This window comes from Chiloscyllium punctatum, chromosome 10, assembly GCF_047496795.1.
Source record: "Chiloscyllium punctatum isolate Juve2018m chromosome 10, sChiPun1.3, whole genome shotgun sequence".
Taxonomy (NCBI): Eukaryota; Metazoa; Chordata; class Chondrichthyes; order Orectolobiformes; family Hemiscylliidae; genus Chiloscyllium; species Chiloscyllium punctatum.
In genome coordinates this window covers 18,307,380-18,333,766 of record NC_092748.1, presented here as the reverse complement: position 1 = coordinate 18,333,766, position 26,387 = coordinate 18,307,380, and the positions used below count along the sequence as shown (strand labels likewise).

The following is a 26,387-nucleotide window of genomic DNA, read 5'->3' as shown; positions in this document are numbered from 1 at the left end:
GTATCTACAGATCTTATGACAGGTCCATTGACAATGTACAAGAGTGCCCACCTCTATTTTACATTTGGGACACATTGGAGATGCTCCCGCCTTAAATTTTACCAATCGATTCAGTGCTATATGAGCCCTATGAAGTATCTTCAGCTGGATAGCCTGAGTTCTATTACAGATGGTGATTCTTCTGGCGTTTTCCCAAATGTCATTCCACGTTTCTATAGAGATTTCTAGTCCCAATTCCTGATCCCATGTTTTAAGCAGATTGTCCATATCTCCCGATACTTCATCATGTAGTAAATGATAAATAGTACTGATGGAGGATACCCCCATTGGTCGTAATACTCTACATTCTTTATCTGATTTATAAAGACTATCTAATAACGTAGTCTTCTTCTGTATATAATCTCGAATTTGGAAGTATCGATTGAGGTCTCCATTAGGTAATCCGAATTTCTGACGCAGCTGTTCAAAAGACATCAGGACCCCATCTTTAAATAGGTCCCCTAGACATGAGATACCCCTGGATCTCCAGAGTTTAAAAGTGGCATCTGTAAACCCCGGTTGGAATCCCCATGCTCCCACTATCGGCGCATAGGGGGATGTTTTATGTGAGTTGCCCTCATTTTGCTGCATTATATTCCAAGCTTTAATTGTGTTTAGTATTATAGGGTTTTTACAGTGATCCGTAATGATTTTCCTCTTGTCTGAAAATAAAAGGTTAATAAGTGGGCATTTTACTTGAGAAGCCTCGATGTCCAGCCAGATTGATTGTCGATCAGACAAGACCCAATCAGCTATGTAACTTAATAGGGAACTTAACTGATATTTCCTAAAATCTGGAAAGTCCAATCCTCCCCTTGTCTGTGGCAGCTGTAGCTTCTTCAGCTTAATGAGGGGCCGTCCATGATTCCAAATAAAGGAACCCCAACCAGCCATATCATTTACAGAGTGCCAGCCTCGGCAGCATCACCGGAAGCATTCTCATAGGGTATAGGAGATGGGGCAGGACATTCATTTTAATTAGTGCTATTCTACCTAGCCAGGAAATTGGAAGGTCTCCCCATCGCTGGATGTCCTGCCTTATCCTTTCCAGTAAATGCACAAAGTTAGCCTTGTATAACTGACCAATTACTGGGGTAATAAAAATAGCTAAATATAAGAAACCCTCCAGGGAACAACGAAAGGGAAAATGGGATCCGTCCACTAAGTGGGGTATCATAGCAAGGCCACCCATTGGCATAGCCTCCGATTTTGAGAAATTAATTTTATAGCCTGAGAATGCGCTAAATGTATTAATAACTTGGATTAAGTGAGGTACGGACATCAGAGGATTACTGAGGAATAGAAGAACTTCATCTGCATAAAGGGTAACTTTATGCTTACCTGTACCAATCCTCGGGACCATTATATTAGGATCAGCCCGTATAGCTTCTGCTAGTGGTTCAATTATTAGCATAAATAACAATGGCAAGATAGGACGTCCCTGACGGCAGCCCCTACCCACACTGAAGCTATCCGAACCTAATCCATTGGTAACCACAACTGCTTTAGGATCACTATACAATGTTGAGACCCATTTGGTAAACACCTTTCGAATGCCAAACCTTTCCAATGTGTAAAACAAATATGACCATTCAACCCTATCGAATGCCTTTTCCGCGTCTAATGAAACTACTACTCCTGGTATCTTTCCCTAATGACAGGCTTGAGTCATATTCAAAACCCTTCTAATATTATTGGATGATCTATGGCCCTTAATAAACCCCATCTGATCCTCCTTTGTGATATGTGACAGTACCCTTTCTAGTCTCAATGCTAATGTTTTAGAAAGGATTTTAAAATCTACATTTAGTAAGGATATTGGTCTGTATGACGTACAATCTTCTGGATCCTTTCCTTCTTTAAGGATAAGAGAGATATTTGCCTCTTTCAGCGAAGGCGGGAGACAGCCCTGCCTATATGCATAGTTATACATGTCCATAAGTGGACCAGCCAATATTTCTGTGAATTCTTCATAGAATTCAGCTTGAAAACCATCTGGGCCCGGTGCCTTACCGCTCTGAAGTTGCCTGATTGCGTCAAGTATTTCTTGGGCTGTTAGGGGAGCATTTAAGACCGATACCTGTTCCGGAGTTAGGCCCGGAAAGATCAAATTTTTTAAAAATGATTGCATCCTCCTAGTCCTGTCTTCACAATCCTGCGATTTATATAAATCAGAATAAAATTTTCTAAAGATTGCATTAATCCTTTTATGATCATGAGTCAAAACACCCGTACTTTCCTTGATAGACGTGATAGTTTGAGGGGTCTTTTTTTCTTTGCAAAAAATGCTAAGTATCTACCCAGTTTGTCGCCAAATTCATATAACCTTTGTTTTGCGAATAATATTTCCCTCTTAGCCATTTGGGTAAGCGTAGTATTTAGAGCTGTCCAAAAGGCCGTAATCCTTTGCAATTTGATGATAGAAGGTCTATCAGCGTATGCTGTTTCAGCTGCTTTTAAGCGAGCTTCAAGCAGACGCTGTTGTTCTCCCTTTAATTTGTTTTCTGGGTCGCTGAGTAGGAGATGATCAAACCTTGCGTGTAATGGTCTCCCACATCATTGATGGGTTGCCAGCCGTACTTAAATTAATTTCTAAAAAAGTTTGAAATTCTTGAGAGAAGTACTTTACAAATTTACTATCTTTCATTAGGAAGGGGTCCATACGCCAATGCCGAGGGGATGTCCCGTTGTTCCTCACCTTGATTTCCATATATACAGCAGTGTGGTCAGAAATTGCTATGCTATCTATTTTATAGGATGATATGGAATTTTAAAAAATCGAGGGGCAAAAAACATACCAATTCTGGTATGACATTTATGTGGATTGGAGTAAAAAGAAAAATCTGTGCCCTGTGGATGAAGACATCTCCATACATCTATTAATCCTAATTCTTTGTTCAGATCCACCAATTGTCTAGATCTGGGAGATACTCCTGTAGTACTCTTGGGAATTCTATCTATTTCCTGATCCATAATACAATTAAAGTCTCCCCCTATAATTGTATGACGGGCACCAAGAGCCATCAATTTTGAGAAGGCTTCCATTATAAATTTAAAAGGGTGTGCCGGGAAGCAGTACAAATTTAAAATCCCATTTTCATCTCCATTTATAAGGGCTTTAATCAGAATATATCGTCCAGATTCAACTTTTATCTGATTTAGGATTTTGAAAGGGAAATTCTTCCGAATAAGAATAACAACTCCCCTACTTTTTGAGCTAAAAGAAGAAAAAAAGGCCTGCTCAAATCCACCCTGTCATAATTTCAAGTGTTCTTTATCCAACAGGTGTGTCTCCTGTAGGAGAGCTATATCAACGCTTTCTTTCTTGAGGTTTGATAATATTTTCTTCCTTTTGACTGGCGAATTACTCCCCTTGACATTCCAGGTGCACCACTTAACCGACTGATCAACCATAATCATCCGGGCAAATCCGAGACCCCTCGGGAGGGGAAACCCTATCCAGAACCTTCCGAGCATAGAGCATATAAAATTCACAAAAATAAAGGCTCTCTAATACACTCACAACAGATTAATAAAAAACTATTTCTAAATAATAAAAAAGTAAAACGTATTTAAATGGAGATTTTCCCCTTTGTTCCCAGAGGGTGTCACTTCCTTTCCAAAGGTCCATCGTATCCTCTCCCAACCAATGCCCCACCCTTGACCCAGGCGCTCCTCAATAGGATGAAGAGAATTCAGATATAATACAAAGCTAGAATTAACAGTGAGCACCCTATCCCCACCCCCCACCCACACCAACTCCTGGATATATTTGGTAATATTAATACCATGTGTAAACATATGTAACTATAAAATTACAACCTCAACAAGTAATAATTAAATATAATGAAACAAAATAAGAAGGGAAAACAACCCCGCTCCTAGACACAGAGGTAAAATAGAATAAGGTAACCACCTCCCCCCACCAACATTAACTAAACCCCCTGGCTTACATATATACATATATATATATATATATATATATATATACATATATACATATACACATATATATACATACACATACATACATATGCACACTCACATACATACATAGAATAATAAATAAAAACCCCAAGGAGGGGAAGAAAATCATTAAATCGAGAACAAATAAATAAATCCCTCTCCCCACCCCCCAATATAATATTAAACAGTAAGGTAAGAAGAAAGAAAAAGGGGGGGATATAAACCGGAGTGGGGGGGGAAGGCAAACCAACATCCATTATCTCTTACAATTTATCTAAGAGAGTCCAAAAATTCCTTAGCCTTTTCCGGCGATCCGAAGTTATACACGGATCCTTCATGGTTAAAGTGTAGCGTCGCTGGTTAGCGTAAGGAGTACTGAATATTTAAGTCCCATAAACACTTCTTCGCTTCATCGAATGCCTTCCTCTTTTGGACCAGAGCTGGGAAAAGTCCTGAAATAACATGATCGTGGATCCTTTATAGATCATGGCTTGGGAATCTTTTCCAAGATTTCTAGAGGCTTCTTGGAGTATCTGTCTGTCCTTATAGCTCTGTAGCCGGAACAGGACCGGGTGGAGGCGCTGGTTCGAACCAATCCCGCGTACTGCAACCCGGTAGGCCCATTCCACCCTTACCTGGCCTGATCCAGCCTCCAGATTTAAAAGCTGTGGCAGCCACTGCTCGAGGAACGCTGTAAGCTGGCCTTCTTCTTCCCGTTCGGGAAGGCCCAGCAAACGAATATTTTTTCAACGACCTCGATTATCGAGGTCATCAATGTGATTCTCTAAGGTCTGGACTCACTGTTCGAGAGTCCGGACCCGATCCACGGCCGATTGCGCTGTAGTTTCGGAGGTTGTGGCCTTTAGCTCCGCCCCTCCGACTCGGCGCTTGATTTCTTTAATGTCTCGGTCGTGCTTTTGCAGCGCGGCCGAGAGTGAGTCCCATCGGCTTTGGATTCTTCAATAAAAGTGTCGATCTTCACATCCAGTTTGAAGATCATTTCCACAAGGCTTGCCACCGTAGGTAAGTCCCCCGGGGTGGCTGCGGATGCCTCCGCTGCAGCTGGAGAGGGTGGGGGAGGGGTTCCTGCTTGCTGAGAGCTACGGGCTCCCTTCCCTTTGGTCATTTTTACGAAAGATTAGATTGTTTAAATTTAATACTGAGCAACTAATTAAATTAAACAGCAATTTTGAATGATTTGGTGAGTGTGGTGGGGGTGGGTGGCCCACTTTGCCCAAGTCTTGGGAGGAGCACTGTAGACTCAGACTTGCTGGGTCGCCGCCATTTTGGATCCCCCACAATTACAACATTTAAAAGGCATCTGGATTGGGTATATGAATAGGAAGGGTTTGGAGGGATATGGGCAGGGTGCTGGCAGGTGGGACCAGATTGGGTTGGAATATCTGGTCAGCGTGAACCAGTTGGACCTAAGGGTCTGTTTCCATGCTGTACATATCTATGGCTCTATGACTCTAATATTCGGAGTCCTGGATAAAGTCTATATGGAGAAGATGTTTTCATTAATAAGAGAGACTAGAGCCCAAGGACGTAATCTTGGCATGAAAGAATGACCTTTTAGAATTGAAATAGAAGGCATTCCTTCAGCCAGAGGGTGGTGAATCTATAGAACTCATTTCCACAGAAGGCTGTGGAGACCAAGTCATCAAGTGTATTTAAGACAGAGATCGATAGGTTCTTAATTAATAAGGGGATTCATGGTTACAGAGAATGACAGGAGAATTGGTTTGAGAAACATAACAGCCAAGAACAAATGGTGGAGCGAATGTGAGGGACGGAAAGGCCTAAGTCTTCTCCTATGTCATATGGTCTTGGAGCCTCGGACACTATGCTGAGGGACCCCAGTAGCAAAGTCCTCGAACTGAAGTAATTAACCTTTTATCAATCATCTTCCTTTGTGTCAGGAATGATTCCAACCAACAGAAAAGCCAGCTGTTATACTCGGGATTCTTGATGCCATATTCGGACAAGTGCAGATTTGATGTCAAGGGCAATCATTCTCACCTCGCTTCTGGAATTCAGCTCCTGTATCCATTTTTTAAACTCAGGTTGTAATGAGGTCAGGAGCTAAGTGACTGGCAGAACAAAAATTGAGCCTGAGTGTGCAAGTTATTGCTAAGCAAGTGTTGCTTGATAGCATTGTTGAAAGCACTTTCCATTAATTTGCTGATGATCAAGAGTAGACTGCTGGGGTGGTATTTGGCAGGGTTGGATTCGTCTTGCTTTTTATGTGCAGGATGGACATGGGCAATTTTCCACATTGTCGAGTAAATGGCAGTGTTGTAACTGAAATGGAACAATTTGGCTTGGGGTGCAGGAAGTTCTTGAAAACAAATCTTCTTTACTTTTTGTCAGAATATTGTCAAGGCTCATAGGCCTTACGGTATTTAGTGGCTCCAGATATTTCTTGACGTCGTGTTGAGCGAATTGAATTGGCTGAACTCTGACATCGGAATGTCTGGGACTTATGGAGGAAGCCAAAGTGGATCTGATGAAAATTGTTGCAAATGCTTAGCTTTTGCACTGATATGCTGAGGTCCCCATTATTGAGGATGTGAGTATTTATGGAGCCTCCTCCTCCATTCAGTTGTTTAATTGTCCACCATGTTCATGACTGAATATGGTAGAACTGAAGAACTTAGATCTGATCTGTTGGTATGAAATTGTTTAGTTTTGTCTATCATTTTCTGCTTATGCTGTTTTACATGCAAGTAGTCCTGTTTTTTCTTGAGCTTTACTAGGTTCACAACACTTTATTTTCATTGAGCAAAGACTTTATTGTGTATTTTTTCCACCATTAGGAAAACACCAATGTGGTTAATGAAACATTAGCAAGCAAAACCTATTAAGGACAATTCTATGATCTAAAAAGTGAGGAAGAAGGGTAGGGAGGGAAGGAGGGACTAAATCAAAATGGAGTTGGAGGAGGAAATAAAGCACTGTATCCCCTGAAGTGCCCACCTCTCCCTAAAGGCATCATAAGCATTGGTGGATACTGAGTACTGCTTCTCCAGGGACACCCGGCTTGAATGTAACTGTGGAAGAGGGTCAGGCAATCAGCAGAAATGCCCCCATCCAAACCCATCACTTGGATCTATTTATTGCTAGCCTGGCCGGACCCAGGAGTAGACCTGTGAGCAGACCTGCCCACACCTCTCCTGATCGGGGATCCAAAGACCAGGAGTATGGGGCAGAAGTGCAACCAAAAACACAACAGAAGATTTTTCAAATAACTAAAAAGGGAGTGCAAATGCCCACAACCAATATATACAGGTTCCATAGAGTCCACAGCACCGTAAAATAAACAGTTTGGCAGGAAGTCCATGAACTGCCACAATCTCCAGTTATAGGGGACTTCCATGTGCAACACCCTGAACCACAGGTCCCCAATGGAAAGGGGGATGACTCTCGTGTAGAGAGCCCTCCACTAGTGATCCCTGCGCCCAGTGGCAAATACTCACATCAAGGCAGTGGACAAAAGAGTTGAGGTAGATGGTGTGCAGACCTGCAATCATACAGGAAACACCATTTTGACTCAAGACACATATTCAGAAAGTGACTCAGATTTTGGGGTGCAAAAGCCTAAGGGACATTCAGGATCTTGGGGCCATAGTGAAATGGACAGCATGGTGGCTCAGTGGTTAGCACTGCTGCCTCACAGCACCAGTGACCTCAATTCCAGCTTCAAGCTTTGTGGAGTTTGCAGATTCTCCACTCATCTGCATGGATTTCCTCTGACTGCTCCAGTTTCCTCCCACAATCTGAAGATGTGCAGGTTAGCTGAGTTGGCTGTAGTATTCAGGAATGTGTAGGCTAGGTGCATTAGTTTGGAGAAATGTAGAGTAATAAGTGTAGGGGAATGGGTCAGGGTGGGATACTCTTCAGAGGGCAGGTGTGGACTTGTTGGGCCAAATGGCCTGTTTCCACGCTGTAGGGATTCTAATTCTAATTTGATCTGAGTAGGGCTACGTACTGATGGGGTTCCACAATGCACCTGAGCACCTTCCAACTGGTGTATGACTTTGGGTTGAGCACCGTACCCTACGGGTTCTGTTTACTCTTGGATATTAATAATCCAAGGCTGTTCCCAGAAGGGGATATACCCAATTGATGTTTATTGAAACAATGTGCTCTACAAAATACTGCAATGATAGTAGTATGTCACAAGCTTACCCATATAATGCTTACCATTGCAAGTGACCCAGTTTACAGGAACTTTTCCAACGATCAGACTCAAACAGGTCACTGAATTACAGAACTGACTCAAGGTATGTGGTCTACTAATGTTTCTAACATGGATGAGGTACGGTTGGCAGCATAACACAGATTTGCGGGTTTACTATTTAATAAAGTATGAATATCTTATTAAATATTTATTGAGGATTCACAACTTCCTGTTGGCAATTGTGAAATTTCTTGTTAGATTTTCTATTTTGATTTGTATGACTTGGAAATGAAATAGAAAGATAATTAGATTTGTCTAAAGATTGATTAGATTAGATTAGATTAGATTAGATTAGATTACTTACAGTGTGGAAACAGGCCCTTCGGCCCAACAAGTCCACACCGCACCCGCCGAAGCGCAACCCACCCATACCCCTACATCTACCCCTTCCCTAACACTACGGGCAATTTAGCATGGCCAATTCACCTGACCTGCACATCTTTGGACTGTGGGAGGAAACCGGAGCACCCGGAGGAAACCCACGCAGACACGGGGAGAACGTGCAAACTCCACACAGTCAGTCGCCTGAGGCGGGAATTGAACCCAGATCTCTGGCGCTGTGAGGCAGCAGTGCGAACCTCTGTGCCACCGTGCCGCCCACAAAACAACCATTAGACAGGCTGGCCCTCTTCTTTTTCGAAAGAGAAGGTGGAGGGGTGATCTAATGGTTGTTTTCAATATAATGAAGATGTTTGATAAAGTAATTTGGTGAAACGTTAGAAGATTAGAAGGTGGCTCATGTAGAAGATAAGAACATTGGTGGACCATTTAAGTCAAAAAAACCCTTTCCATATATTTTATTTTGTAAACATATTCTGTGTGCTATTTTTGAAGGGAGTAATCAAGGGTTGTTTTAAAACATGTTCCCTGTCATCTTACATTAATTCAAAAACTCCCAGAAATCTTCAGACAAAACATCCTGATATTGTTCTTTTCATCAAGTGCTTCTCTTGAAGCAGTATGACACTTTGCCTATTACCTAACCTATTACAGGAGATTTCCTTCAGGAAATGTACCAGCATCAGGACCTGAGCAGACTGACAATTTTTGGACTTGTTTCAAAATACAAATTACAATATGAGATTTTTTAAAAATTGCTTCCCTGCTGCACTATTATTCTTTAATCTGGAAAAGACATTTGATTAAAAAATGTTTTAATCAAAGTAAGTGTTCTAAATTAGACCTGAATCTACAAAGCAAAATATACCAACTTTTTTTATTTCATTGACTTAAAACTCAAGGATATGACTTGGGTATGTCTTGGTAAAGATTTCTCAATGGAAATGCTCAATTATAGAATTAGAATTTTTAATTTAAAAATTTAGTTATGTTTTGAGACAGTCTTGTATTTAATATCAGTTTGTAAATATTGATTCATCCTCTAATGTTCATATCTTCTTGTATATTATTATTCTGCGAACTCCTGATATTAATGGAATTGTGGACATTTGCATCTAATCTATATAACAACATGTCAGAACTTGAATGTTTAAGGCCAATTGCTGCTCTAAATTATGATTGAAGTATAAAAGAATGCAACAGACATAATGAACAAAATATATGAAAACCATAATGTCGTGCTATGATTTCCTTTTTCTGCAGTGGAAATATGCTAGCTACTACCAGTGGAGACAAAACAGTAAAGATTTGGGATTTTGCGAAGGTTGAATGTGCATTCACGTTTACTGGCCATCTTCATGCTGTCTGGGGCTGCTCATGGCACAGCTGTGGTGACTTTATAGCATCTTGTTCCATGGATAACACTGTTAAGATCTGGGATATAAACAGGTAAGGAAATACTTTTCTTATTTAGGTATAGCTCAGTTTTCACATTGGATGTTACTGACAACTACAAGTAATCACTCAATGATTTGGTAGGGTAACTCTCAGCATGCATCAACAACGAAGCTTACACTTGGTCTTAGTGTCTACCATTAACTCGATCTCACACGAGTATGCATTCAACTACAAACATCAAAGTCTTTGTATGAAAACCAACAAAGAAAATTGAGGCAAGGCATTGTTTTGCAAAGGTTTCAACTGAATATTTGTTGAGCACTGAAATTTTGCTCGTGATTCATATGCAGCTCTCTTATGATGACCAACTTGCAAACACTTCAAATTATTCATCTTCGAATCATAAGGTAGATATTGTCAGAAAATGGCATTTGCCACCTCACCACCAGAAAGTCAGCAGCTAACACATCTAAGCCAAAACTAACTGTCCTGCAGCCATTTAATGCCCCAAAGTGGCATTAAATGTCCTACCTAGCTGGACATGAGATTTTGGCCCTGACTCAAGAATAATCTTGTCTCAAAGGAAAGGGGTCAGCAGGATTGGCCATCAGCTTTGTAGTTTCAACAGGGCCAGGAGTAGTTTTGGCCAAATTCAGATACCCAGAGGACCCCCATCAGTCAAGCCAGTCGGTATCTCTCCCTTTTAGTCTTTCTGTTTGAAGTTTTCCTAACTCTGTACAAGAATGTTATTCCATGGGACCACAGTGCACTCTGGCAGACAGTCACTGAATTTATAACTGCCATCATCTTTGGAATTAAAAGTTCAATATTGAATTGAATTTATTGTCACGTGTACCGAGGAACAGTGAAAAGCTTTGTCTCGCGAGCAATATAGGCAGATCACAGAGTTAAATAGCATGGATAAGTAAATAATAGGTAAACAGCAGCAAAAACCAAAACATAGGTACAGGCGAATGCTAAGAGTTTGTGAGTCCATTCAGTATTCCAACAACAGTAGGGTAGAAACTGTTTCAAAACCAGCTGATGCATGTGTTCAGGATTCTGTACCTTCTCCCCGATGGTAGAGGTTGTAGAAAATCATTGCCAGGGTGGGATGGATCTTTGAGAATGCTGGCGGCCTTTCCTTGACAGAGGGCCAGGAAGATGGGAGGTTGGCCTTTGTGATTATCCGGGCCAAGTTCATCACTCTCTGTAACCGTCTCTGATCTTGAGTGGTACAGTTGCCAATTAAGTGACATCTAGACAGAATGCTCTCGATGGCGCACCAATAAAAGTTGGCAAGGGGATTCACTGTCATGCCAAATTTTCTCAGCTGCCTGAGGAAGAAGAAATGTTGTTGGGCCTTTGTAACCAGTACATCCACATGAAGAGTCCAAGAAAGCTTGTTGCAGATAACCTCTCCCAGGAGCTTGACACTCTCCACTCGTTCCACCTCTGTGCCGTTAATGTGGAAGGGGACATGAGTAACATCCCACCAAAAGTCAAGAATGAGTAGCTTGGTTTTGCCAGCATTGAGAGCTAGGTTGTTATCAGTGCACCATTTTTCCAGGTCTTCCACCTCCCATCTGTAGTCTGTTTTATCATAATCTGAGATTCGACCGACTATGGTGATGTCATCAGCAAACTTGTAAATGGCATTAGTCTGGTATTTGGTGATGCAGTCATGGGTATACATTGGGTACAGTAGGGGGCTGAGTATGCACTGCTGGAGGGCTCCCGTGTTGAGCATTAGTGAGGATGAAATATTGTACCGAATCTTCACTGATTGTGGCCAATTGGTCAGGAAACTGAGGATCAGTTGTAGAGATCACTAAGTTTAGTAATTAGTCTCGAGGGGATAATAGTGTTGAAGGCTGAACTGTAGGATTCTTACATGGCTGTTCTTGGTGTCAAGATGTTCTCGGGAGGAGTGAAGGGCAAGTGCTATGGCATCTGACGTGGATATGTTGGTCTGATAGGCAAATTGGTGTGGGTCAAGAGTAGTGAGGAGGCTGAAGTTGATTAGTGCCATGTCCAACCTTTCAAAGCACTTCATGACCACCGAAGTTAGGGCCACTGGGCAGTAGTTGTTGGGACATGCTGCATGAACCTTCTTAGGCACAGGGATGATGTTGACCCTCTTGAAACAGGCAGGGACAGTGGCCTGCTGCAGGGAGAGGTTGAAGATGCCCGAGAAGACCTCTGCTAATTGATCTGTGCATGCTCTGATTACACAGCCTGGTACTCTGTCCAGTCCCATTGCTTTCCTTGGATTCACATGAAGGAAAACTGATCCAACCTCTCATGCAGTGACTGTTGGGGTACGTTCATCAGGACTTGTCAGAATAGGTGATACCTCTCCACTGGATATGCTTATAAGTACGTCACTGATTGTCATGATACTTTGGACACTTCTATCGAATCTTTGTTCAATTGTCTCTTCTCAAAGAAGCATAAACTCAGTATCTGCAATCTACCCATATTAGATGAAGTCTCCCTTCCTAAAGTGTCATGTTCAGCATCAAATACAATACTCCAGCTGAGGTCAAATCAGTGTTGTAATTCCGAGATGTGCTGTTTTCCACATCATAAGAACTTTGCTAATCAGAAAGAAAAGAGTGGTAAAGAAGGATAGAATAAATCAGTCAATGTTAAATTAAATACTGATACCTCATCATCTTTATTGACACCCCTGTAACAAAATTATTCCTTCTGAAAAGAGACCCAAAAGTTGAAAAGTTTAGAACTTTTAAATCAACCCTGCACTTTGAACTCTTGTGCTTGAGGAGCTGGTGGACAGAATTTTGTTCCCCCAGTGAAAGTCTCAGACATTGACTGGGGTATGAAAGCTTGAGTCACTCTTTCTGGGAACCCCTTCCATTAGAACAAGCCGATTGGACACTTGATAGGCCACTGACAGTTGAAGGATTCTACAATTTGACCGTGGATTAGGATTACTAACCAATCAGAGACCAGCAGCTCTTTTGAACAGCAGTACCTATGGAGAGGGCTAGCTGCTGCTGGAAAGACATCCACCAGAGTTCCATGACCCAGGTCACATGTGAAGAATGGTGGAATGCTGTTCATGGATTTGGAGTTACAGGGGAAGAGTTACAGTTGTATAGGGATCATCAGCAAAGTCACGGTGGCTTTCAGTACAGCCCTTCCTTGTCCACTACTTTGAATGTGGAGTCCCTGGGGGCCAGTAGGTAAACATGCCAAGAATTCTTTATCATATAGTGAGCCCTCCGCCTGCCATGAGGTTAATAGTAATAGTGGCTGTATGAGGGGCTTAACTGACTGATAGGTGTAGGGAATGCTGGATGACTAAAGAAATTCAGGGTTTGATTAAGAAAGGAAGCAGATGTCAGGTAGATCAAATTAATCCTTAGAAGAGTATAAAGGCAGTAGGAGTATACTTAAGAGATTAGTCAGGAGGGCAAAAAGGAACATGAGATAGTTTTGGCAAGTAGAGTTAAAGAGAATTCAAAAGGTTTTTACAAATATATTAAGGACAAAAGGGTAACTAGGGAGACAGTAAGGCCCTTCAAAGATCAGCAAGGCGGCCTCTGTGTGACAATAGACAATAGGTGCAGGAGTAGGCCATTCAGCCCTTCGAGCCTGCACCGCCATTCAATATGATCATGGCTGATCATTCCTAATCAGTATCCTCTTCCTGTCTTATCTCCATAACCCTTGATTCCACTATCTTTGAGAGCTCTATCCAACTCTTTCTTAAATGAATCCAGAGACTGGGCCTCCACTGCCCTCTGGGGCAGAGCATTCTACACAGCCACCACTGTCTGGGTGAAGATGTTTCTCCTCATCTCTGTCCTAAATGGTCTACCCCGTATTTTTAAGCTGTGTCCTCTGGTTTGGCACTCACCCATCAGCGGAAAAATGTTTCGTGCTGCCAGAGTGTCCAATCCTTTCATAATCTTATATGTCTCAATCAGATCCCCTCTCAGTCTTCTAAACTCAAGAGTATTCAAGCCCAGTCGCTTCAGTCTTTCAGTGTAAGGTAATCCCGCCATTCCAGGAATTGACCTCGTGAACCTACGCTGCACTCCCTCAATAGCCAGAATGTCTTTCCTCAAACTTGGAGACCAGAACGGCACACAGTACTCCAGGTGTGATCTCACCAGGGCCCTGTACAGCTGCAGAAGCACCTTTTTGCTTCTATACCCAATTCCTCTTGTTATGAAGGCCAGCATGCGATTAGCCTTCTTCACTACCTGCTGTACCTGCATGCTTGCCTTCATTGACTGGTGTACAAGAACACCCAGATCTCTCTGTACGGCCCCTTTAGCTAAATTGATTCCATTGAGGTAGTAATGTGCCTTCCTGTTCTTGCCACCAAAGTGGATAACCATACATTTATCCACATTAAACTGCATCTGCCATGCATCTGACCACTCACCTAACTTGTCCAGGTCACCCTGTAATCTCCTAACATCCTCATCACATTTCACCCTGCCACCCAGCTTTGTATCATCAGCAAATATGCTAATGTTATTGCTGATACCATCTTCTATATCATTAACATATATTGTAAAAAGCTGTGGTCGCAGCACGGATCCCTGCGGTACCCCACTGGTCACTGCCTGCCATTCCGAAATGGAACCGTTTATCACTACCCTTTGTTTCCTATCAGCCAACCAATTTTCAATCCAGTCTAGTACTTTGCCCCCAATACCATGCGCCTAATTTTACACACTAACCTCCTGTGTGGGACTTTATCAAAAGCTTTCTGAAAGTCCAGGTACATTACATCTACTGGATCTCCCTCGTCCATCCTCAGAGTTACATCCTCAAAAAATTCAAGAAGATTAGTCAAGCATGATTTCCGCTTCATAAATCCGTGCTGACTCTGTCCTATCCTGTTACTACTATCCAGATGTGCCGTGATTTCATCATTTATAATAGACTCCAGCATCTTTCCCACCACTGAGGTCAGACTAACTGGTCTATAATTTCCTGCTTTCTCTCTCCCACCTTTCTTAAAAAGTGGTATAACATTAACCACCCTCCAAACCTCAGGAACCGACCCCGAATCTATCGAACTCTGGAAAATAATCACCAACGCGTCCACGATTTCCCGAGCCACATCCTTCAGTAGCCTGGGATATAGACCATCAGGCCCCCAGACTTATCAACCTTCAGACCTAACAGTCTCTCCAACACCAAATCCTGGCAAATATAAATTCCCTTAAGTTCAGGTCCTTCAGCCACTGTTACCTCAGGGAGATTGCTTGTGTCTTCCCCAGTGAACACAGATCTGAAGTACCCATTTAATTCTTCTGCCATTTCTTTGTTCCCCGTAATATATTCCCTGTTTCTGTCTTCAAGGGCCCAGTTTTAGTCCTAACCATTTTTTTGCCTTGCACATACCTAAAAAAGCTTTTACTATCCTCCTTTATATTATTGGCCAGTTTACCTTCGTACCTCATTTTTCCTCTGCGTATTTCCTTCTTAGTAATCCTCTGTTGCTCTTTAAAAGCTTCCCAGTCCTCAGTTTTCCCACTTATCTTTGCTATGTTATACTTTTTCTCTTTTAACTTTATATGTTTCTTAACTTCCCTCGTCAGCCACGGCCGCCCATGCCTCCTCCTGGGATCTTTCGTCCTTTTAGGAATGAACTGATCCTGCAACTTCTGCATTATACACAGAAATATCCGCCATTGTTCCTCCACGGTCATCCCTGCTAAGATATTGCACCATTGAACTTTGGCCAGCTCCTCCCTCATAACTCCATAGTTCCCTTTATTCAACAGAAGTACTGTCACTTCCGACTGTACCCTCTCCCTCTCAAATTGCAGATTGAAGCTTAATGTATTATGGTCACTACTTCCCAATGGCTCCTTCACTTCGAGGTCTCTGACCAATTCTGGTTCGTTACACAATACCAGATTCAGAATTGCCTTCTCCCTGGTCGGCTCCAGCACCAGCTGCTCTAAGAATCCATCTCTGAGGCACTCCACAAAGTCTCTTTCTTGAGGTCCAATACCATCCTGATTCTCCCAGTCTACCTGCATGTTAAAATCCCCCATAACAACTGTAGTACATCTTTGCAACAGGCCAATTTCAGCTCCTGATTCAACTTACATCCGACATCCAGACTACTGTTTGGGGGCCTGTAGATGACTCCCAAGAGGGTCTTTTTACCCTTAGTATTTTGCAGCTCTATCCACACTGACTCTACATCCCCTGACTCTAGGTCCCCCCGTGCAAGGGACTGAATATTATCCCTTACCAACAAGGCCACCCCACCCCCTCTGCCCGTCAGTCTGTCCTTACGATAGCACGTGTAGCCTTGAATATTCATTTCCCAGGCCCTGTGCACTTGAAGCGACGTCTCAGTTATCCCCACAATATCGTATCTGCCAATTTCCAAAAGAGCCTCAAGCTCACCCATCTTATGTCTAATGCTTCGTGCATTCATGTATAGTATTTTTAATTTGTTACTGCTCTCACCCTTCCCCTCAACCCCTATTTCCCTCAACCTTACAGCATGATCAGTGGAACCGCAAGAGATGGGGGAGATACCAAACGAGTATTTTGCATCAGTGTTTACTGTGGAACAGGACATGGAGGATATAGAATGTGGGGAAATAGATGGTGACATCTTGAAAACTGTCCATATTACAGAGGAGGAATTGCTGAATGTCTTGAAACATATAAAAGTGGATAAATCCCCAGGACCTGATCAGGTGTACCCCACGACCCTGTGGGAAGCTAGGTAAATGATTGCTGGGCCCTTTGCTGAGATATTTGTATCATCGATAGTCACAGGTGAGATGGCAGAAGACTGGAGGTTGGCTAATGTGGTGCCACTGTTTAAGAAGTATGGTAAGCACAAGCCAGCGAATTATACACCAGTGAGCCTGATGTCAGTGGTGGGCAAGTTGTTGGAGGAAACCCTGAGGGACGGGATGTCGATGTATTTGGAAAGGCAAGGACTGATTAGGGATAGTCAACATGATTTTGTGTGTGGGAAGTCATGTCTCATGAACTTGATTGAGTTTTTTTGAAGAAGTAACGAAAAGGATTGATGAGGGTAAAGTGGTGGACATGATCAATATGCACTTCAGTAAAGCGTTCGACAAGGTTCCCCATGGGAGAATGGTTGGCAAGGTTATATCTCATGGAATACATGGAGAGCTAGCCATTTGGATATAGAACCGGCTCAAAGGTAGAAGACAGAGGGTGGCAGTGGAGAGTTGTTTTTCAGGCTGGAGGCCTGTGACCAGTGGAGTGCCACAAGGATCTGTGCCGGGTCACTTTCCGTTATTTATATAAATGGTTTGGATGTGAGAATAAGGGATATAGTTAGTAAGTTTGCAGATAATACCAAAATTAGAAGTGTAGTGGACAGTGAAGAAGGTTACCTCAGATTACAATGGATCAGATGGGCCAATGGGCTGAGAAGTTGCAGATAGAGTTTAATTTAGATAAATGTGAGCTGCTGCATTTTGAGAAAGCAAGTCTTAGCAGGACTTATACACTTAATGGTAAAGTCTTAGGGAGTGTTGCTGAACAAAGAGACCTTGGAGTGCAGGTTCATAGCTCCTTGAAAGTGGAGTCGCAGGTAGATAGGATAGTGAAGAAGGCGTTTGGTATGCTTTCTTTTATTGGGCAGAGTATTGAGTACAGGAATTGGAAGTCATGTTGCGGCTGTGCAGGATATTGGTTAGGCCATTGTTGGAATATTGTGTGCAGTTCTGGTCTCCTCCCTATTGGAAGGATGTTGTGAAACTTGAAAAGGTTCAGAAAAGGATGTTGCTAGGATTGGAACATTTGAGCTATAGGGAGAGGTTGAATAGGCTAGGTCTGTTTTCCCTGAAGCATTGGAGGCTGAGAGGTGACCTGATAGAGGTTTACAAAATCATGTGGGGCATGGATAGGATAAATAGATAAAGTCTCTCCCTTTGGTGGGCGAGTCAAGAACATATGTGCATAGGTTTAACGTGAGAGGGGAAAGGGATCTAAGGGGCAACCTTTTCACACAAAGGATGGTACATGTATGGAATGAGTTGCCAGAGGAAGTGATGGAGCTATTACAATTGCAACATTTTAAAAGTATCTGGATGGGTATATGAATAGGAAGGGTTTGGAGGAATATGGAGCAGGTTCTGGCAGGTGGGACGAGATTAGGTTGGGATATCTGGTTGGCATAGATGAGTTGGACCAAAGGGTCTGTTTCTGTGCTGTAAATCTCTATGACTCTATGAGTCTATGACTTTAACCATGGGCCATCCCACCACACTCTTGTTTGGAGTGAAGATGGGATGGTGATGGATTCCCCAGCCATAACCGTACGCCTGATTAAATGGCCTCATTCCATTATACATGTCAAGGAGGATCACACAAGATCTCACCTAGAATGTGCAATAGCTTTACCAGCACAAGGTTGTGTTTGCCTATTGATAATAAATGAAAAGGTATTCCATGAGATTGTGTACAGGAATGGACAGGTTTAGTTGATCTACGTTCGATTTGCACAAGAAAATTTCTAACAAAACACAGTGGCAAATAAATCAATATTTTTTCCTGCTTTAAAATTTATGATTGTCTTGGCCATTAACAACAAGCATTTTGGACCTATGTGAATGGTGAATAGCAGAAGCTAACAATGAATAAGAGATTTTGTGAATTCATGTATCCCCTTTAAGACACTACAAACGATGGTGTAAATCTTATCTCAATTGATATTGTTAGTTCTCAATTCATATATATTGAGTGCAAAAATGCTTTCATAAAATATCTCCAAAAATGCATTAACTGGCTGCATTACAACAGAAGAATTGCTAACGTCAATACTCCACTCAGTGAGAATGAAATTCTTTTTGAGAGGAAACACATTTATCTTTTTATTACAAATGACTTTGTTGAAAAATTGACCTTAATACTGAAGAGTGTTTCCTTGATGGTTAGACTGATTACTAATGGTTTTCATTTCCTTTTTATTAACATTTATATTAATTTTTAATTCAGTTGTGTTACATGTTCAAAATTGTGTTTGTATCTGAACTTCAATACAACACAGACATACTTACTTGCAATTTAATCTAATAAGTGTGTGGGCAATAATACAGCTATTCTTTTAAGAGGCATGGATTCTGACCAGAGAAATCTTGTTAACTTACATTCTTATATCATGCATGCCAGGATTTTAGACATTTCAAAGTCAAAAGCTACATATTTATGTATAACCTAAACTCACATTATTTCTGTCCTGCCTTACTGTTCAATGCATACACACATCCAAAGCTTATCATAGTTGTCAGCATTGATCAGTCAACGGATTGACATGTTGCTCAATGGCACTGTGCCACATCAACATCGCACCTGCTTATATGCAAAACACTACATGTACTTCAGTTAAATGTCCATGTTTCAAAGTCAAAGTAATGTTTCATAGTCCTTGGTCAAGTCAAGGAGGTCTCAAGTTATAGGTGTAACCACAGTCTTGTATAATCCAATCTCAGTTCAGGGGCTTGGACATTGTTCAGTTGGCTGCTCAAGGTGGTTAGAGGCAAATGTTCCATGTAGTATGGCAAGTGGGTCAAAATCATTACTGTGGGTCTAGTGCAAACAGTCTGGGGATTCAGTAAATCAATCAGACAGCACACAAAGGTTAGTCTGTGTCACTTATCAGTTAGGGCTATCCTTTCAAGTTGGTAAGGCAGTGTGCACAGTCAGTCCTGGGTGTCTGATATTGTTGGGAAGCTGGGGAAGTCAATTATGGGATTATGGAGGCAGCATGTTGAAATGCGAGGCGGCAACAAATGTGTCAGGTGACAGGTGACATGTAAGGTTGGGAGATAATAGTGCCTTGGAAGACATGAGTTATGGGGAGATGGGTAGGGATCAACAGTCACTATCATTCTTGATTTCTTGGGGGGCAGTGCATTATGATGATTGTCACAACTAAATTGTAAGGTCAGGTTTTAAGTGATAATGCTGGTAGATGGAAACTTAAATGGAAGAGTTGGATGAAATTTGTGGAAGCTTAGAACTGATTGGGGTCAATAGGGAATGCAAAGAAAAAAGGAACATGAAGGACTGGTGACTCCGCTGTATTACCAGGCTGAGCCTGCGACACACTCTGTGAAGATCTGAAATGCACCCACAATATGCAGGGTTCTCTCTGTCAGAGCATAGGGGTTCTACTTGCGGATTATGTGAGGCCTTTTAAGAGGCAATTGCATTAATCAGCCACTTAAATAATATGGAGTGAAGACGTCTACAGTCACAGGACCCTGCATGTGAAATGCATGTATTGAGCAAGTATGTGGGATACAAATCCTGTTCATGGGCAATCTTGAGCATGTAATTCGTCACTGCAGATTAACCATAGTCATACCTATGAAGCAGGAATAATCACAAGAAACCTTAAAAATGTCATCTGTGGGCCATAATTCACAAAGATAATGCAAAGTATCATTGGCTACACAAAGGCATGGAGTTAATTTCTTCTCACCTTGACCTATAAGTTTTCGCCAAAATGCTCTTTTATTCAATACTATCTTTTTTGGGTGACAGGGATGATGGTGCAAGGGTGGTAAGTTGCAGTAATCCTACTGAATTTACATTCTCCTGCTTTAAATTTGTGAAATGACAAGATGCATACATCAGAATAAGGTGCGCTATGTCAAAGGTCATGTAGAAGCATTTCATGGTGTCCTTGTCAGAATCCTCCATGTCCCTCTAAAGAAGACGATGCTATATCTGTCATTTCTGTGAATGTTGACTGCTCACATTACTAAGGATCTGTTCCATTTCTGACACTCCTGAGATAGGTTTATTGGCACCAAAAATTCAGCCACAATAAGCATCATTGTTGCTGTGGCCACGGTACAACGTATGTGCCAACCAGTCCAGTATCAGCATCTGTCAAACAGCCTCCACATGAAAAAGTTGCAGTGGATGCAATGTGACAGACATACACGAGGCTTAGAGTTTATTGTCTTCTATGCTATTTCCTCCAGATGAGAAAGGGACATTGTCACCACAAATTGAAGATATCCCGATACATCATCATAGAACTATACCATCTGCTGGAGCAGAACTTATAATCTGAATGAGAGAGTGCTTATTCTATCATGGTGGCGATCAAGGTGCATTGATTTTTATATAACTGGTTGCTTCCAAGTATCCACTAGTGACCTTTGCAAAATCACTCAATTCTCAACCCACAAGTGTTTTAAGGCTTTTTGAGGAATTTGTGATGGATCACACTGCTTTATTTCATTTTGCCAGCAAAAGAATAAGATATAATCACAAAGCAATAAGCTTCACCAACAGAAAAGATGTTCTATTCCATCAATGTACAAGTCTTCTGTGATCATCATAACTACCATTTAGAAGTCTACACCATGATGTCTACATCATGATTTTTACATCCTTGGGAATTTTCACGTTCCTGTTTCACTTAAAGGACTAGATGTCTTGCAAGGTAGTTATTGGGAGATCAAGGCATCTTGTGCAATCATGGCGGATGACTGCATCGCACAATGTCTTGAGGGCAAATGGATACTCAGTGCAGCCCATTGTTCTTCCAGGGCCATGGTGAAGCAGATGAAAGAGCTACAGAAGATAAGGCTGCAATGCTTGAACTGTTTGAGAGGGGGTGGCACTTGCAGTACACCCTAGCCAGTATAGACCACATAATCTTTGCATTGTTTTTTTCTGCACAATTGGTGAAGGCAAAGGAAGGATGCATTGGATGTGGAAGAACTGGAAAGAGTTCTTCACAGCAGTCTATGGAGGCAGAACATTGAGCAGGAGGAGTATCACTTGCAGTATGACCGAGCAGTGCCACATTTGGCACCAACAGGATGAAACTGACATCTGGTTCCAACTGATGTGAGTTGATTATTGTTACTCACTGAGTGAAAAAGATGTTCTTCTAAAACCTTGTTTCTTTTGAAAATTACTTCAAATCATGCTCTCTTGTTTTGGTTTCTTTTATGAATGAGGACAGTTATATCTACCCTATTCATCCCACTCTTGATTGTAAAAACCTCTATCAGATTTCCTCTGAGCTTTCTCTCTGCCTGTTCTACCACCTTCAGTGATATACACACAATATTCTTCCTACCAAAAAGCACCCCTCACACTTTTCTGGCAGCTGAGAGAGAAACTATTGTTTATTGTCATGTAAAAAACCCTCTGGTTCGATAATGTCCTTTAGGGAAGGAAACTTTCCTCCTTACCTGATCTGGCTGTGATTCCAGACCCACAGCAATATGGCTGACACTTAACTGCCCTCTGTGCAAATAGGGATGAGCACTAAATGCTGGCCCAGGCAGTAACACCCACATTTTGCAAATGAATTTTACAAGAGCTTCCCCGCCAACAAAGTTAAACGGATCTGTAATTGCTGGGGGTCCTCCTTACTTGAACAATACTGTATATAAGCCTATATTTGAGAGCTACATAATGAGTTCTTCTATGCTCATTATCAATTTGAAAGGCATCCTGAAGTAGATCCTCTGAGCTACCCATCATCATTCAGTCCTCAGCATTTGTGAATTCACATACATTACTGAATATGCATGCAATATTTCAGTGTACCTCAGAATAGTAACCACTGTGTTCTGCCCAGATCCTGGACAAGCCTGCACAATTCCAGATGACAAACCCTAAATTTTCAAACTCTCAGAGGAAGGGGGATGGACTAGATTGGTTCATATTACTTTCTCCGTCTCTATATGCTTTTGTTGGTTGGGGTGATTAAGGAAGGAATTCGTTTGGAATCTTATGGAATTCTTGTGGATCAGCTCATAATCATCAGCTCAATGTGGAGGTTTTCCTAGGTGCAGATATCTTCTGTATGCATTCTTATTGGGAAGGAATTTGAGACTTTGAACACATCCGGAGAATAAATTCACAGAGATTGTCTAAGTGACTTCTTTCTTAAATGTCCATTCCTATTTATCAAGCTTCTTAAGCCTTTCAAGTTCCAGGTTCATCTCATCAGGCTATTTCCTGAAGTTATGTATTTTTAGTGTGCCTCCCACACTAACTGACCTGCACTTAAGATAGTCTTTTATTCCTGCCTTATAATCAGTGGCATGTACTTCACACAGTCAGGAGGGAGTAAAGTCCATGCACTTTCCCTAAGATCTTACTGTGTAGCATTAAGGACCAATGTCAAACTAGTTCCATTTGCTGCTGTGATACCTGCTTGAAAGAGATAAAAACCATTAAGATATTAAGATATAGGAGCAGAGTTAGACCATTCAGCCCATCAAGTTCACTGCATCATTCAAATTATACTCATGCCCGATATGTTTCTCAAGCCCATTCTTTTGGCAAACCCTCATTCTCCTTACTAGTCAAGAATCTATTTATCTCTGTCTTAAATAACTCAGTGACTTGGAGTCCACAGTCTTCTGTGGCAATGATTTTCACAGAAGCACCATTCTTTAGCCGAAGAAATTCCACCTTATCTCAGTTCTAAATGGTCATCCTTTCGCTCTGTGGTTGTCCTTTTGGGTTCTAAACTCTCCTACTGGTGGAAACATCCTCTCCATGTTCACTCTATCTAAATACCTTAGTACTCTGTAAAAAAACCCTGCTTATCCTTCTAAACTCCATCGCGTACAGACCCAGAATCCTCAACCGTTCCTCAAATGACAAGCCCTTCATCCCTGGGATTATTCTTGTGAACATCCTCTGAACACCCTCCAATCCCAGCACATCCTTCCTTAGCTATGGGGCCCAAATTGCTCACAATGTTTCAAATGTGGTCTGACCAGAGACTTATGCAGCTTCAGCAGTACATCTTTGCTCTTGTATTCTAGCCCTCTTGAAATGAATGCTACCATTTCATTTGCCTTCCTAACTGCCAGCTGGACCTGCTAACTTTAAGAGAATCCTGAATTAGTGCTCCTAAGTCCCATTGTGCTTCAGAAAACTTCTATCTTTGTATTCTCAAACTTAGGAGTTAAATGAGTCATCCAAGTTGCTTCCACCTTCAAGTCTCAGCCAGTAGTGCCCTCATAGGACATTCTAGGGTTCCTGCTCTTCAGCTTGAACTCTTGGTATAACTCTTCTTGCTGCACTTTTCCAGAAATTCTCTCTCTCTTTCCTCCTTGCCTCTCTTTTCACCCTGTCTCTTTTTTTGTTCTTTTGCTTTCTCTTGAAATTCTAATCTCTGTTGCTCCAATTTTAATCGCTCTACTACTACCCTATCCATTTCATCGCCCTCAGCTTTCACCACTAAGTGTTTGGCTACCTTATTTAAAATTTTGGGTTTTCTGGCTTTTGGGCAAAATTCTAATTCCAAATCCCTTACTAAATCTTTTAACTGTTTGAAGAACAGAATCACCGCATGCAGACCTTTGAATACTACTTTTGCATTAGTAACATTTTACTCACTCTAATTCATTTGTTTCATCTCTCCATTCAAACCTTGCATAAAAGCCCCCCAATTTGTTATGCTCAGATCCTGGACCAGACTTCCTTTGGAACGTATGAAATGGTCTCTTAACTCTGATATGCTTGCCATTTAGCCAGATCCCACAGCTGAAATGTCAGTTAATCAGACATGTCACAACTGAAATAAAAACAAAAATAGCTAGGAAAACTTAGCAGATGTGGCAGCATCTGTGGAGAGAAATCAGAGTTAATGTTCCATCCTTCCCCTTAGAATGTCAAAGATCATTGACCTGCTTTCTACACTGCTGGGTGTTTAGTTTGGTCCACAAAATGGTACTAATCTAGGCTGCTATCTGGGTCCAGGCTAGCTGGGTGTTGTGGCATAATCAACTATGCCAATATGTAGTTCAGGATGGCATTCCTGTCCACAGCTGAAAATGTGTTGCTGGAAAAGTGCAGCAGGTCAGGCAGCATCCAAGGAGCAGGAAAATCGACGTTTCGGGCATGAGCCCTTCTTCAGGCTCCTGTCCACAGGCACCTCCAAGTCCTTATTGGTGATATAGGATGCCTGATTTCCTTTCTGGAACATGTCCTATGATTCAGAAGTGGTGCAATATAGTTTGACAGCCAATTCCTGGTTTGCAGCATTTGAAGAGATGCACAGCTGAGATTCGCATACGCACCAGCATTGTGAATGATGCAAGATCCCAGCAGTGGTGAACACATTTGATTGTCTTGCTCTGTCTTTGCATTGGATAGGTGCTGTAGAGTCTGGATATATTATTAGTGAGGTGAGAAGTGGAGGATAACATGAGAAAATCCTTCTGACACTGCCCCATTAAATAGAGCCTAAAAGAGGGAAAATTTCACCCTTGTCACAAAGACAAGGGAGACCTAAGATAACAGTCTCTTCTTTCAGATCCTAAGATGTTCTACTTTTCTCCTCTGCAATTCCTTATGATTTTGTCAGATTGTTTGAAGCTGAATGCAGCATTAACACTTTCAGAACAATTACCTCAGATACCAACAGTAAAGATTCAAAACTGCATTCTCATTGTGATGTAAAACTCTATGAGTTTCTTGGATTGCTGAAAATCCATTATTTGTGTTTATGAAATAAAGGATTGTAGAATCTCAAAAGAATTCTGAGACTAAACATTTGAATTACATAATTGGTATCTACCTCAATTCAGCCTGACCATTTTGTGACTGGATAAACCTTTCTTGATCATCAATGAAATGATGGAAGGAGTTACCAACAATATTATTACAAAGCACTTGCTGAGTAGAACCCCACTCAGTGATGCTGTGTTCTAACAGGATGATTCAGCTCCTGCACTGTCAGATGCCTACAGAAATGCACCTAGACTCTGGACGGTTCCTTCCAGACCATTTAAAAGGGCAAGGTTAGCAGATACATGGAACACCCATCACCTTCAAGCACTTCACAACACAATCTTACTTGGAAATATATCGCTGTTCCCTCAGTGTTGCTAAATCAATATTCTAGTACCCCCTCCCTAACAGCATTGTGGGTCGACCTATTCAAGAAGGCAATTCATCACCACCTCCTCCAAGACAATCAGGGATTGGTCAATGTCTGCTGACCCAGCCATTCTCACCCATTTTCACAGGCAGATAGGACTAGTTTAGTTTGGGATTATGGTTGGTATGGACTAGTTGAACCAAAGGGCCTATTTCCACATTGTATGACCCTATCACTCTATTCCATGAATGAATTAATGAAAAAAACATTCTGTGAGATAGTTTGATTATTATTGTGAATGTATACATGTAGATATTCAATGTGTCAACTAAATAAAGGAATTAACTTTGGAATGTTATTACTGAGTTAGCCCTCTCCTCTGAGAACTAAAACCAAAACACCCAAGTGAAGCACCTTGCCTTATAATCTGTAAAAAGAATGTAAAAGTGTGTAATCTGCTTTTCAACAACTTCTGGTGGTTAGATAAAAACAAATCCCTGACACTTTAAAATCAACAAGTAACAATTT

At 41.6% G+C, this 26,387-nt stretch overlaps 1 protein-coding gene across 3 annotated transcripts in view; it reads left to right on the top strand.

Annotated features, from left to right (window-relative positions):
• spag16 (sperm associated antigen 16) overlaps positions 1-26,387 on the top strand; it is a 1,014,658-nt gene that overhangs the window by 593,953 nt on the left and 394,318 nt on the right. For all 3 annotated transcript variants that reach the window (XM_072578621.1, XM_072578623.1, XM_072578620.1), the window contains exon 12: positions 9,851-10,036. In XM_072578621.1, coding sequence (XP_072434722.1) covers positions 9,851-10,036 — 186 coding nt within the window. The remainder of the gene's footprint in view (positions 1-9,850; positions 10,037-26,387) is intronic.